We start from the raw sequence: 11,347 nt of genomic DNA, 5'->3' as shown, positions 1-11,347 counted from the left end.
CCGGCCCATACTGTCCCATGTCATCAGTGTTCATTTCTGGTTCAGAGGTAAGACAGGGGAAACGTCCGCTCTCCTGGGGGTCTGCGGTTCAGATTCATCCTGTGGAGGACCCCCCACCAAGGAAGGCTCTGGTCCTAAGCTCAGTTCGTCGGGCTGTGAAGAGTTCATAAGGAATCCCTAAGTCACATGAGTGGCTCGCTTCTGCACCCCGGGAGGTCGGGGCACTCCGGGGAGGGGGTGTGGACATTGATGGGGGACGCGCCCAGCCCTCGGTCCACCTTGGCTTTCGGGGTCTCCGGCTGCGCGCTGCCCGTGGGGTGCCGCGGGGCCTCCGGAGGGGGGGGGCGTGGGCGGGTTCTCTGCAGCCAGAAAGCCCGGAGCCGCCCAGGAATTTTGGCTCGGGCCGGGAGCATTTCCTCCCGAAGTGATCCCGATCCCGGGGAGGGCGGCTGGCTGCGGACAGTCGCGGCGCTGCGCTCGCACCATGCGGCCGCTGCTGTGCGCGCTGGCCGGGCTCGCCCTGCTCCGCGCCGCGGGCGCCGTGGCCGGTGAGTGGGGGGGGGGGGTGTCCCCGGGTGCGGGGCGCGGGGACCGGCGCGGGTGGCCAGCTAGGCACAGGACAGGGGTCCAGAGGCACCAGGAGAGATGCGGGGGGTGGAGGGGAGATGATGGGGAGAGAAGATAGGAAAGGCAGGGAAAGAGTGGAGCAGAGATAAGAGAGAGGGGAGATGCCAGAGGAGTTCCAGAAAACAAAACGAGCAGGGAAGAAAAAGTGGAGTCATAGTGGCGAGAGGAAAAAAAAGTGGGGAGAGATGCTGTTGAGAAAAAGAAAGATGTCAGAGAGAGAGAGAGGCAATCGGGTGCCAGAGGCGGGCTGGCGAGCCGAGCGGGGATGGGTGAGGTCCAGCCTGCAGGGTGGGGCCGCCCCGGGCCAGCTGCATCCCAGAGGCGGGCGGAGGCGTCCACGCCTGCAGGGGGCCATCGCGTTAGAAGCGGGGGGGGGGTTCCAAAGGACCAATGGCCCCGGGGACAGAGGGCCTCTGGGGAAAGGCCACTCTTTCACCTGCCTGGTGGCCTCCAGGGAGTCCGCCAGGAAGTGAGAGGGCAGCGTCCAGGTTCCCAGAGCAGACCCGGGGCACCTTACAGTTCACCCCAGCTGTCCAGGTGAGGAGGATGCCCAGACCTCACCTTGCCAAGGCAGGGCCCTCACCCAGCCCCGAGGCGCCTGGGCAGTCGGGGCCTGGTCCCTAGCCAGGCAGAAGTGACTGGCACTAAGACGGAAACTGTTTGCTTTTAGGATCCAGGGAGAGGAAGGGAGTGGGCATGAGGAGAAAGGATCCAGGCCAGGCAGGTCTGAATCTGGAGCCCCCTACCCCAGGGTAAATATCTACATCTCTAAGGCAGGCTTCAGGGAACGGGTAAGGTGTGCCCAGCAGGGAGCACTCAACCCTGGTTCTTTCAGACAGCTCCATCTACCCTCAGCCTGGTATTAAAGATAATCAACCGCTTCCTCTCAAGGCCTTGGGAATGGCTGGCTCTCCCGCTCAGCGCAGAGCTCCACCCACCTTTCCCTCCCTGGATCCCAGTCCTCCACCCAGCTCCACCAGGACTCCAGCCTCTGGGGACACATGCTCAGCCTGCACCTTCCACAAGGGAGTAGCTGTCCCGTCCAAAAGTGGCTTGACCTAGCCCCTTTAGCCTCAACCCGTTTACAGACATCAATTAGGAGAAATGATAGATGCATCCACGTAATTTCACACATTTTCATTTTTAACTTTTAAAAATTTAGATCATACCCAGTGCTTCTATATTTGGTTTTCCAAGGTAGGGTCTCCCTCTAATTCAGGCTGACCTGGAATTCACTAGGTAGTCTCAGGCTGGTCTTGAACTCATGATGCTCCTCCTACCTCTGCCTACCGAGTACTGGGATTAAAGGTGTGCGACATCATGCCTAGCATTGCTATAGCTTATTAAAATATTTTATTTTTATTTATTAGAGAGAGAGGGAGAGAATGGGCATGTCAGGGCCTCCAGCCACTGCAAACTCCAGACACATGTGCCACCTTTTGCATCTATCTGGCTTACATGGGTCCTGGGGAATAAAACCTAGGTTTTATTCTTTGCAGGCAAACGCCTTAACCACTAAACCATCTCTCCATCTCCTTCTGTAGATTCTTGTAAAGTATTTTAGACTTTCTCAATTGTGGGGTTTTTTTTTTTTTCATATTGTTCTATAAAAGCTCTTTATCGAAGGAAGCAAACTGGTTCGTGTTCCCTATAGAGACCTTTGAAAGGTTGGGTTTCCAGTGAGTTCCTATTTTGCTGTCAGAAATCCTAAGTGTCTTCTCTCTTCCTCCTCTTCTCCTCTTCCTCCTTCCCTGTTTCTCTCCCCCCCCCCCCCCCGTTGTTGTTTTTTCAAGGTAGGGTCTCACTCTAGCTCTAGTCCAGGCTGACCTGGAATTAACTATGTAGTCTCAGGGTAGACTTGAACTCACAGTGATCCACCTACCTCTGCCTCCCAAGTGCTGGGATTAAAGGCGTACACCGCCACACCTGGCAATCTTGTTTATTTTTATTTATTAGTAACACAGAGAGAGAGAGAGAGCGAGAGAGAGAGAGGGAGGGAGGGAGGGAGGGAGGGAGGGAGGGAGAGAGAGAGAGAGAGAGAGAGAGAGAGAGAGAGAGAGAGAATGGGCTCACCAGGGCCTCCAGTCCCTGCAGATGAACTCCAGATGCATGTGCCCCTTGTGCATCTGGCTTATGTGGGTCCTGGGGAATGGAACCTCGAACCAGGGTCCTTACACGTCTTTTTTAATGTCTTCAGTTTCCTGTCCTGTTAGGCAGGTCTCCTGTAGGTAGCACCAGCCACTCACTGTGAGCTCATGAATGCCAAAGCCACTCTGTGTTGGAAGACGGTATTGCAAAGCCCTCCTCCCCTTCCTCTGGCTCTTACAGTCTCCCCCCACCTCTTTTTCGAGGGTCCCTGAGCCTTAGAGTGTGAAGTAGAGATGACTTAGTGCTGACCACTTCATTGTCACGCCTCATCAATTTGATGAGTTTTGGTCCCAGTGGGCACCGCCATCAGAAAAGAGAAGCTTCTCTAACCAAAAGTGAGAGTAGTGTGAACATATGGACATAAACATAAGTGTTTAGAGGGCAGTTTGGTGGGCATCATATATCCATGTAGCCAAAATATAGTAGGTCCTTTTATGACTTCCCCAGCCATGGGCTTTTGACTAGATTCTTAGGACCAAGCAGGAATTCCCTCCCATGGAGCAGGCCTCAAATCCAACCAGAGAGCAGTTGGTTTCCTCGATAACAGACATGCCACCATTGCACCAATGGGCACATTTGGCCTGGCTGGCCAGTTAGCTGTAAAGCTTGCAGAGTCCACCGCCGGTTAAAACCCTTGATGGCACCCCCTCACCCCCAACAGGTTGCATAGCTCCGTCCAACATCGTTGCATGGGTTTGGAGAACTGTGCATCCTGCAGTTTTTTTGTTCATTTACTATAAGTCAGTGGTTTAAAAACAGCCTTGTACCAAGATAGTATCTACACTCCTGCCTGGCCTCAGAAGGACCACTGCCTGCCAACCTGACTACCAGACAATCTAGCTCTGAATGGATACGTGAGAGAGAGGTAGACACGGGATGATTGGCAGGGCTCATTGTTACAGCAGCCTAACCTGTATCCTCAGTAAGGTACTAAGTCAAACCAACACTGAAAGTGTGGGATAGACGTTGGTGAATCCCCAGTGACCCATAAGGCTCAACTCCAGGTCTGGAAAATGACCAGAGGACACGAGCATTAGGTAGGATGCGTCCTTCCCTACACAGAACAAAATGAAAGCACCCTCTCCGTTTCAGCCAGAGCAGCTCCAATACATGGAAGGGCTTGCTCTGTACAGCCTTTGGAAAATAACGATGTTCTTCCTTTTAAGAAAAAAAAAAAATCAAAACCTGCTGATGGGTTTGAATGCATCAAGAATATTTATACAAGTATTGGATGTGGTTAAGTTTATTATCCTATTATACTGAATGTGGTGGAAATATCACCTCAAGGGGCCAGTGTTGTTGGTAAAAATAGAATATAACAGTATAATCATTGTGGGCACATTTTCAGGGTGTGAGTCCCAGGTACAACAACAGCTTTCCTTGGAAGACTGGTAAGTGGGCGGGACCATACTTCCCACCTTAAGGGACAGGCTTTGTGGGCGAGGCCTCATTGGCTGGGACAGCCCGCCATCGCCTCCTTTGGCCTCTGGGTTCCCCCACCCACGCCAGTGCAGCATGCTCCTCCACCCATGGCCACCGTCCAGGGTGCACATCAGGCCCCAAGCAGGACTTGGGCCAGAGAAAATAACCCAGTCTCCAAGGAGGTCCATTTCCCCACTGGCAGGGGAGCTGAGGGAGGAAGTGGGGAGCTGGGAACCAAAGCCTCTAAAGATCCTATGTGATAACGTGACAGTTCTGCAGCCTTTCCCACCCACCCACCCACCCTGGTTTAGCTTCCTGTGTGTGTGTGTGTGTGTGTGTGTGTGTGTGTGTGTGTGAGAGAGAGAGAGAGAGAGAGAGAGAGAGAGAGAGAGAGAGAGATAGGAAGGTTTCCAGGTTTTCTTTTCTTTTCTTTTTTTGCCTTGCCTGAGTTTCTGCTCCAAGAAAGCAACTTACTCCCTTCCTCACCCCAGCTGTCCTTGACAGTTTTTGAGGCCTCTGGCAGGCTCTGAAAGAAAGGAAAGCTCCCACAAGAGCTACATCTGGGAGGTGGAGCCTCCGGCCAAGCCCACTGCTCGTGACAGAGGAGGCCACAGTGGCCCAGGAAGTTTCTCGCTGTCCCACGATCATTGGTAGCCATCCCAGGCTGAGGAGGGGGGTTTCAAGCTGGGTTCCCGCCAAGTTCTGGGGCAGCCCACTTGGGGAGGCAGCAGGCTTTGGAGAGCAGCTTTTGGTAGGGCCACAGGGCAAGCTCTCCCTCCCAGATAAGTCCCTTGGCGGTCCCGATGAGCTAATGGTCCATCAGGCTGCACAGAACACAGGGTCTGCCCAAGCCCCATAAGGTCACACCTCTCTTCATGTCTTTGCATATGGCTGGAACCTTTCTTTTCCTGACTTTACACAGACCAGACATTGCCTTCTCAACAAACCCAGCTGGACCTGAAGGTGACCGTGGCCATGGAAACAAGGGCACAAGTTAAGGTGGTGGCAACATGCACAGTGTCTCACGTCTGAGTGTCATTCTGCATCATCCATGTGCCTGTTTTCAGGTCACACCTCACCTAAGCCCAGGGTTTGAAAGGACACTCTGGTGTCACATGGAAACCAAGGGACCCACAGTGACAATACTTGTTTTCCCACAGTGATCGAGTCCCCCAGCCCCTCCCGAGGACATCCAGCTTGGAGCCGAGGTTGTGACCACATTGCCATCCAGGGCCGCTTAAACATCATGGAAGAGGTACCGAGGGTGTTGGGGTGAGGTTGAGGTGGGACATAAAGCTTCTTCCTGCTAGGCTACTGGCTTTGTGGGGTACCAGCCCACCCTATTCTGGAATGCCAGGAAACCCAGGGCAGTCTTGCTCCCAGCCACTGTGTTAAACACCCACTGCCCCAAGTGGCTGTTAAGCAGGCCAGTGTCTTATACCCTCTGCCTCCCCTGTAATGTTGCTTGAGCCCAGCCTGAGATTTTTCCATATTTAGAGAAGGTGGCAAGTTCAGTTTCTGAGTTTTGTGACTCCACATTATAACCTGATGTTCATAAACTTGTGTGGAGGACAGCTGTATCTTTATTGTCACCAACATTAATTTAATTTAATTTAATTTAACAGTCCTATTTAAAGTAGTAGACACATCAGCCTCAACAAAAATCAGAGACAATTTCATCATCTTAGTTGCTATGGATCTCTGCATGTCTTTTTTTTTTTTTTTTTTTTTTTTTTTTTTGGTTTTCTAAGGTAGGGTCTCACTCTAGCTCAGGCTGACCTGGAATTCACTATGTATTCTTAGGGTGGCCTTGATCTCGGCAATCCTCCTACCTCTGCCTCCCGAGTGCTGGGATTAAAGACGTGCGCCACCACGCCTGGCTGCATGTCATTTTTTTAACTTTATTGGCAGCTTCCATTCATACAGACAATATACCAAGATGATGTTCCTTCTACCACCTTCCCTTTCCCGAATGCCCCCTCTTGTTTCCAACTAGTCTCTCTTCTATTTTGCATCATTTTTCCCTCCTCCTATTATGCAGGTCTTGTGTAGGTAGTGTCAGACACTGTGAGGCCACCTTGTGTCAGGAAGACAGTATTGTAAGCCTTCCTCCTCTTCCTTTGGCTCTTACATTCTTTCTGCCACCTCTTCCACAATGCTTCTTGAGTCTTGGAGGGTGTGATAGAGATGTCTCACTTAGTGCTGAACACTCCACTGTCACTTCTCAGCATTTTGATGAGTTAATAAATATAGCTACTATTGTATCACATTTTTAATTTTTCTTTTTACTTTTCTTGAGGCAGAGTCTCACTTTAGCCCAAGCTGACTTGGAACTCACTCCATAGTCCCAAGTTGGCCTTGAACTCACAGCGCTCATCCTACATCTGCCTCCCAAGTGCTGGGATTAAAGGTGTGTGCCACCATACCCAGAAAAATTTTTATTTTTTGAGACAGGATCTCATTCTGTAGCTTGTGGTGATCCTCCTGCCTCAGCCTCCCAAGTGCTGAGTTTCTAGGCATGAATGGCCAAATATTTTAAATTAAATGACATTTAACTAAATAAAATTTGAGTATGAAAATCAAATTCTATTGTATTGAAGTTGATGTCCTTGTTATCAATTTAGCACTTATTTTTATTTCTATTCATTTTAGTTCTTTGACAATTTTATACATATATATATGATGTCTTTTGAGCATGGTCACCCTGTCGCCTTCTCTTATCCCTCTCTCCTCCCATTGACTGCTGGATTCCTTCTGCCAAGTAATCCCACTTCTACTTTGATATCTTACTGGGTTTTTTGTAAATGACTGTGCAATATACTTGACACAGGGGATTTTGCCTGAGCATGGGTGAGGGTTATTTACCAGAACACAGGAAATGTATCCCCTTCCTCCAGCAAAAAATCAACTGCCAATCACTCCTCAGAGGGGAGCGGGGCTTCAGGAGTGTCTCCACTATCTATGGCTGAATGTTGATGAGCCCAATCTTTTAGAAATTTTATGAAAGAGAGAGAGAGAGAAAGAGAAGGAGAGAGAACGACAATGGGCATGCTAGGGTTTCTTGCTGCTACAAATTAACTCCAGATGCATGCACCACTTTGTGTGTTTGGCTTTACATGGGGACTGGGGAATCGAACCTGGAGCTGGCAGGTTTTGCAAAGAAGGGTTGTCTTTAATGGCTGAGCCATTTCTCCAGCCTCCTGATGGACCCAATCTTGTGCGGATAACCACAGCTTCTGTTAGTTTATAAGTACAATGGCCATGGCCGTGTCACAGCTGGAGGACAGCCCCCCACAGCTCTCCTCCCCATCCTCAGGCGCTTACATTCTCTGCAGCTCTTCCTTCACACTATTCCCTGCGTCTCTGAGGGAGCGACACAGGTGTCCTATTTAAGGCTGAGCAGTCATTCGAGGCCAGCCTGAGACTACATAGTGAATTCCAGGTCACCCTGAGATAGAGTGAGAGCTTACCTCGGGGAGAAAAAACAAAACAAAACAAAACATTATTCTGAAAATCAGACTGCCAACAGAACCAGTTGTGAATCCTAGGAAAGTTTCAAAACTCCAAACCTGTTGTTTGGCAGAGGTGCCACCAGGGGACGGTGCAACAAAAGGAATGTGAACTCCCGTTGCCAAGTCCCCAGCGAAGTGGCAAAGGTTCTCACCAGTCCCCCATGCCAAGCCTGGGACCTCTAAGTACCAGACAGGGAGGGGCCTTGGAGAGCGAGTAGAGCCTCCCAGGACACTGTTACCTTGGGAAACTGCGAGGCCCACAGCCTGACCGGAGTCCAGATCCGCCAGCATCCAGTTCTCCTGCCACATCCTGCTGGACCAATACTCCCATCTTTAGACGTGGCGGGCTAAACCGCGGTGGGCTCGGCCCTTGTCCCTGACTTTGCTCCACCCTCTCCCGCTGCAGAAGGTGGAGAAGACCGTGGAGCACCTGGAGGCAGAAGTAACAGGCCTGCTGGGCTTGCTGGAGGGGCTGGCCTGGAACCTGCCCCCCGAGCCCTTCGGCCCCACGCCTGACCTCCTCGGAGATGGTGAGCAGCTCAAGCGGCCGAGGGGACAGCCTCTGGGCTTCTGTCATCTGGGGCCCGCAGCTGCTGCTCAGCAGCGTAGATTGGACTCGCAGGGGGATGCTATCCCCTCCAAAGCGAGCTCAGAGACATCCTGTATCCATTCTCATCTTCATCCCCTGCCTCATGGCCCTGGCGTCATTTAAGGGTGGCAAAGCCGTGAGACCATCCAGTGCTGCCTCCTTGAACCCTGTGTTCACTGGGAGGCTTAGGTGGAGGAAGCTGTTGGGCCCCATTGGAACAGGGGCATCCTTCAGAGTCCTTTGCTCACTCGGTGTGTCGGGGGTCACCCCCTTTCTTTGCAGATCACTTCTGACCACCAGAAGGGCTGCATCCCTCCGAGAAGCGAAACGGATCTGCCAGCTTTTGTACCCCACCTTTGTGTAAGATAAACACCTCTGTTCCGGCTCTCTGTTTGCTGACAGTGACCTCTCCAAGTGCAGCCCGGCGCCCACCAATGCCCAGAGGCCAGTCAGTGTCAGACAGGACCCACTGGGGGCTTCATTCACAGCACCGAGGCACCTGTGGCCCAGGGTCCTAATGGGATACAGAAAGTCCTTTTTGTGGCCACAGAGCAGCAGCCGTGGCACCAGGGGACCCTGTCAGAAAGAGGGGTTCTTGGACCCATCCAGGCTGAATAGGAATTCGTCTCTTCCTGGGGTTCCCCAGTGGGCTTGTGTGACTATGAAAGAACACCCACCCACCCCCACCCTGTACTGGGGATCCACCCACTGAACCTCTGCACCATCCACCGCTTAAAACTTCTTCCTATCAGGTAAAATTCACATTACATAAAATTCACCATGTTAACTGGTATAAATTGAGGGCTTCCAGTGCATTCAGAGGGTTTTGAGGGCTGGGGAGATGTCTCAGCAGTTAAAGCACTTGCCTGCAAAGTCTATCAACATGAGTTCAACTCTTCAGTATGTGTAAAGCCAGATGCACAAAGTGAGGCATGCATCTGGAGTTTGTTTGCAGTGGTCTGCCCATTCTCTCTGTTTTTCTTCTATGCTTGCAAATAAATATATAAAGGGTTTTGAAATCATCATTACTCACTGAGAACATTTTTTTTCTGAATACACATGTGTGTAGTGTATGTAATGCATGCATGTGTGTGTACAGATGCGTGTGCCCCTTGCACGTACACATGGAGAGAATGTTGGTTATCCCTCCTGCATCACATCTGCTTGTTTCCTTGTGATGGAGTTTCTCACTAATTCCAGAGTGTGCCCTAGTGGGCCTCTGATCTCTGCTTCTCATGGGACTGGGATTACAGGCAAGCGTGGCTGTGCTGGTTTGAATGAAATGTCACCCATAAGGCTTGCAGTGTCCACTGATGAGTATCTTCACCGGTGATTTCTCTTTCTCCCATTGAACTGCATGCAGAATGGCTTCTTCCAGCTTTCTGTAAGCTACATGTGGTTTTTAAAAATATTCTATTCATTTAATTTTTTCTCTTTTTTCTTAAGAGAGAGGGAGAGAAAATGGGCACATCAGGGCCTCCAGCTACTGTAAATGAACTCCAGATGCATGTGCCACCTTGTGCTTCTGGCTTACGTGGGTCTGGGGAATTGAACCTGGGTCCTTTGGCTTTGCAGGCAAATACCTTAACCACTAAGCCATCCTTCTAGCCCTATAAATTTATTCTTTTTTGAGGTAGGGTCTCACTCTAGTTCAGGCTGACCTGGGATTCACTATATAGTCTCATGGTGGCCTCGAACTCACAGCAATCCCTCTACCTCTGCCTCCCGAGTGCTGGGATTAAAGGCACATGCCATCACGCTCAGTTATGGACAGTTTATATAAATGGGATCCCATGCTTTTTTCCATGGAGCAGGATGCTCTGAAGGCTCATCCTTGTTATAGCATGTGCCATCCCTTCATTCCTCTTTATTATTATTATTATTTTTGTTGCTGTTGTTGTTTTGAGGTAGGGTCTCACTCTAGCCCAAGCTGACCTGAAATTCATGATGTAGTCTCAGGGTGGCCTCAAACTCAAGGGTGATCATCCTACCTGTGCCTCCTGAGTGCTGGGATTAAAGGCGTAGAACAGCACACCCGGCCCCCATCCATTCCTTGTATGACTGAATAGAACTCTGTTTTACTGATGGACCACATTTCGGTCATGTGCCCGTTAGTGGACGTTTGGGGTCATAATTCGCAGTGTTGTTAGGAATGCCCTTATGTCTTTGTGTGGACATGTTCTCGTTTCTCCTTTGAGTGTGTGCCCAGGAGTGACATTGCTGAATCAAATGATCACTGTTTCTTTTCTGAAGAACCTCCAGTTCTGCATAGCAGCTGTTCCATCATCCAGCAATGTGAGGTGTGGACTCTTTACAGACGCACTCTCTTGGACTGAGACATTTTCCTCTGCTTTCTTGAGCCTTGCTTTGCTAGTCATAAAAAGGGTGTTGGGGTTTGTCCAATGCTTTTTCTGCACCGACTGAGAGGAACATGTGGGATTCCCCCCATTTTTATTTTGTGAATAGCACACTGTTTTGGTTTTCATTAATAAATGATCCCCGCATTTCTGGGATAAATCTCCCTGGGTTTTGGTGTATGGGCCTTTCACTATGCAGCTCGATTTCACTTGCTAGCATTTGGCTGGTGATCTTGCATGACAGAGAATATGGGGGCTGGAGAGGCGGCTCAGCAGTCAGAGCATGCATCTGAAGTTCTGCAGTGGCAGGAGGCCCGATCGTGCTCTTTACCTCTCTGTGTCGAACAATTAAAAAAAAAAAATTGGTCTGTAGGTTTTTTCAAAAAAATATATTGTATTTATTTGAAAGAGGGGGAAAAAATAGGCAGATAAAGAATGGGCACGTCAGGGCTTCCAGCCACTGCAAATCAACTCCAGACACATGTGCCCCCTTGTACATATGGCTTACATGGATCCTGGGGAATTGAACTGGGGTCCTTAGGCTTCACAGGCAAACACCTTAGCCACTAAGCCATTTCTCTAGCCTGGTCTGCAGGGTTTTTGATTGTTTGTTTTGATTTTCAAGGTAGGATTCTCACGCTAGCCCAGGCTGACAGGCTGACTCACTGTGTAGTCCCAGCCTGTCCTTGAAC

The 11,347-nt window shown here is 50.4% G+C and overlaps 1 protein-coding gene across 2 annotated transcripts; it reads left to right on the top strand.

Moving 5' to 3' along the window:
* The first annotated feature begins 448 nt into the window (after positions 1–448).
* Plac9 (placenta associated 9) lies at positions 449–9,320 on the top strand. 2 transcript variants are annotated; one of them, XM_045137578.1, is made up of 4 exons: positions 449–548; positions 5,358–5,452; positions 8,116–8,239; positions 8,581–9,320. In XM_045137578.1, the coding sequence occupies exons 1-4, from the start codon at positions 485–487 to the stop codon at positions 8,589–8,591; spliced, it is 294 nt and encodes a 97-aa protein (XP_044993513.1). In that variant the 5' UTR covers positions 449–484; the 3' UTR covers positions 8,592–9,320. The 2 variants fall into 2 exon arrangements, with proteins under 2 accessions (XP_044993513.1, XP_044993512.1); XM_045137577.1 differs by lacking the exon at positions 449–548 and adding an exon at positions 5,070–5,160.
* Positions 9,321–11,347: the final 2,027 nt, after the last annotated feature.

Source organism: Jaculus jaculus, chromosome 18 (assembly GCF_020740685.1).
Source record: "Jaculus jaculus isolate mJacJac1 chromosome 18, mJacJac1.mat.Y.cur, whole genome shotgun sequence".
Taxonomy (NCBI): Eukaryota; Metazoa; Chordata; class Mammalia; order Rodentia; family Dipodidae; genus Jaculus; species Jaculus jaculus.
The sequence above is the reverse complement of the archived record's forward strand: the minus strand, read 5'-3'. Positions and strand labels throughout refer to the sequence as shown.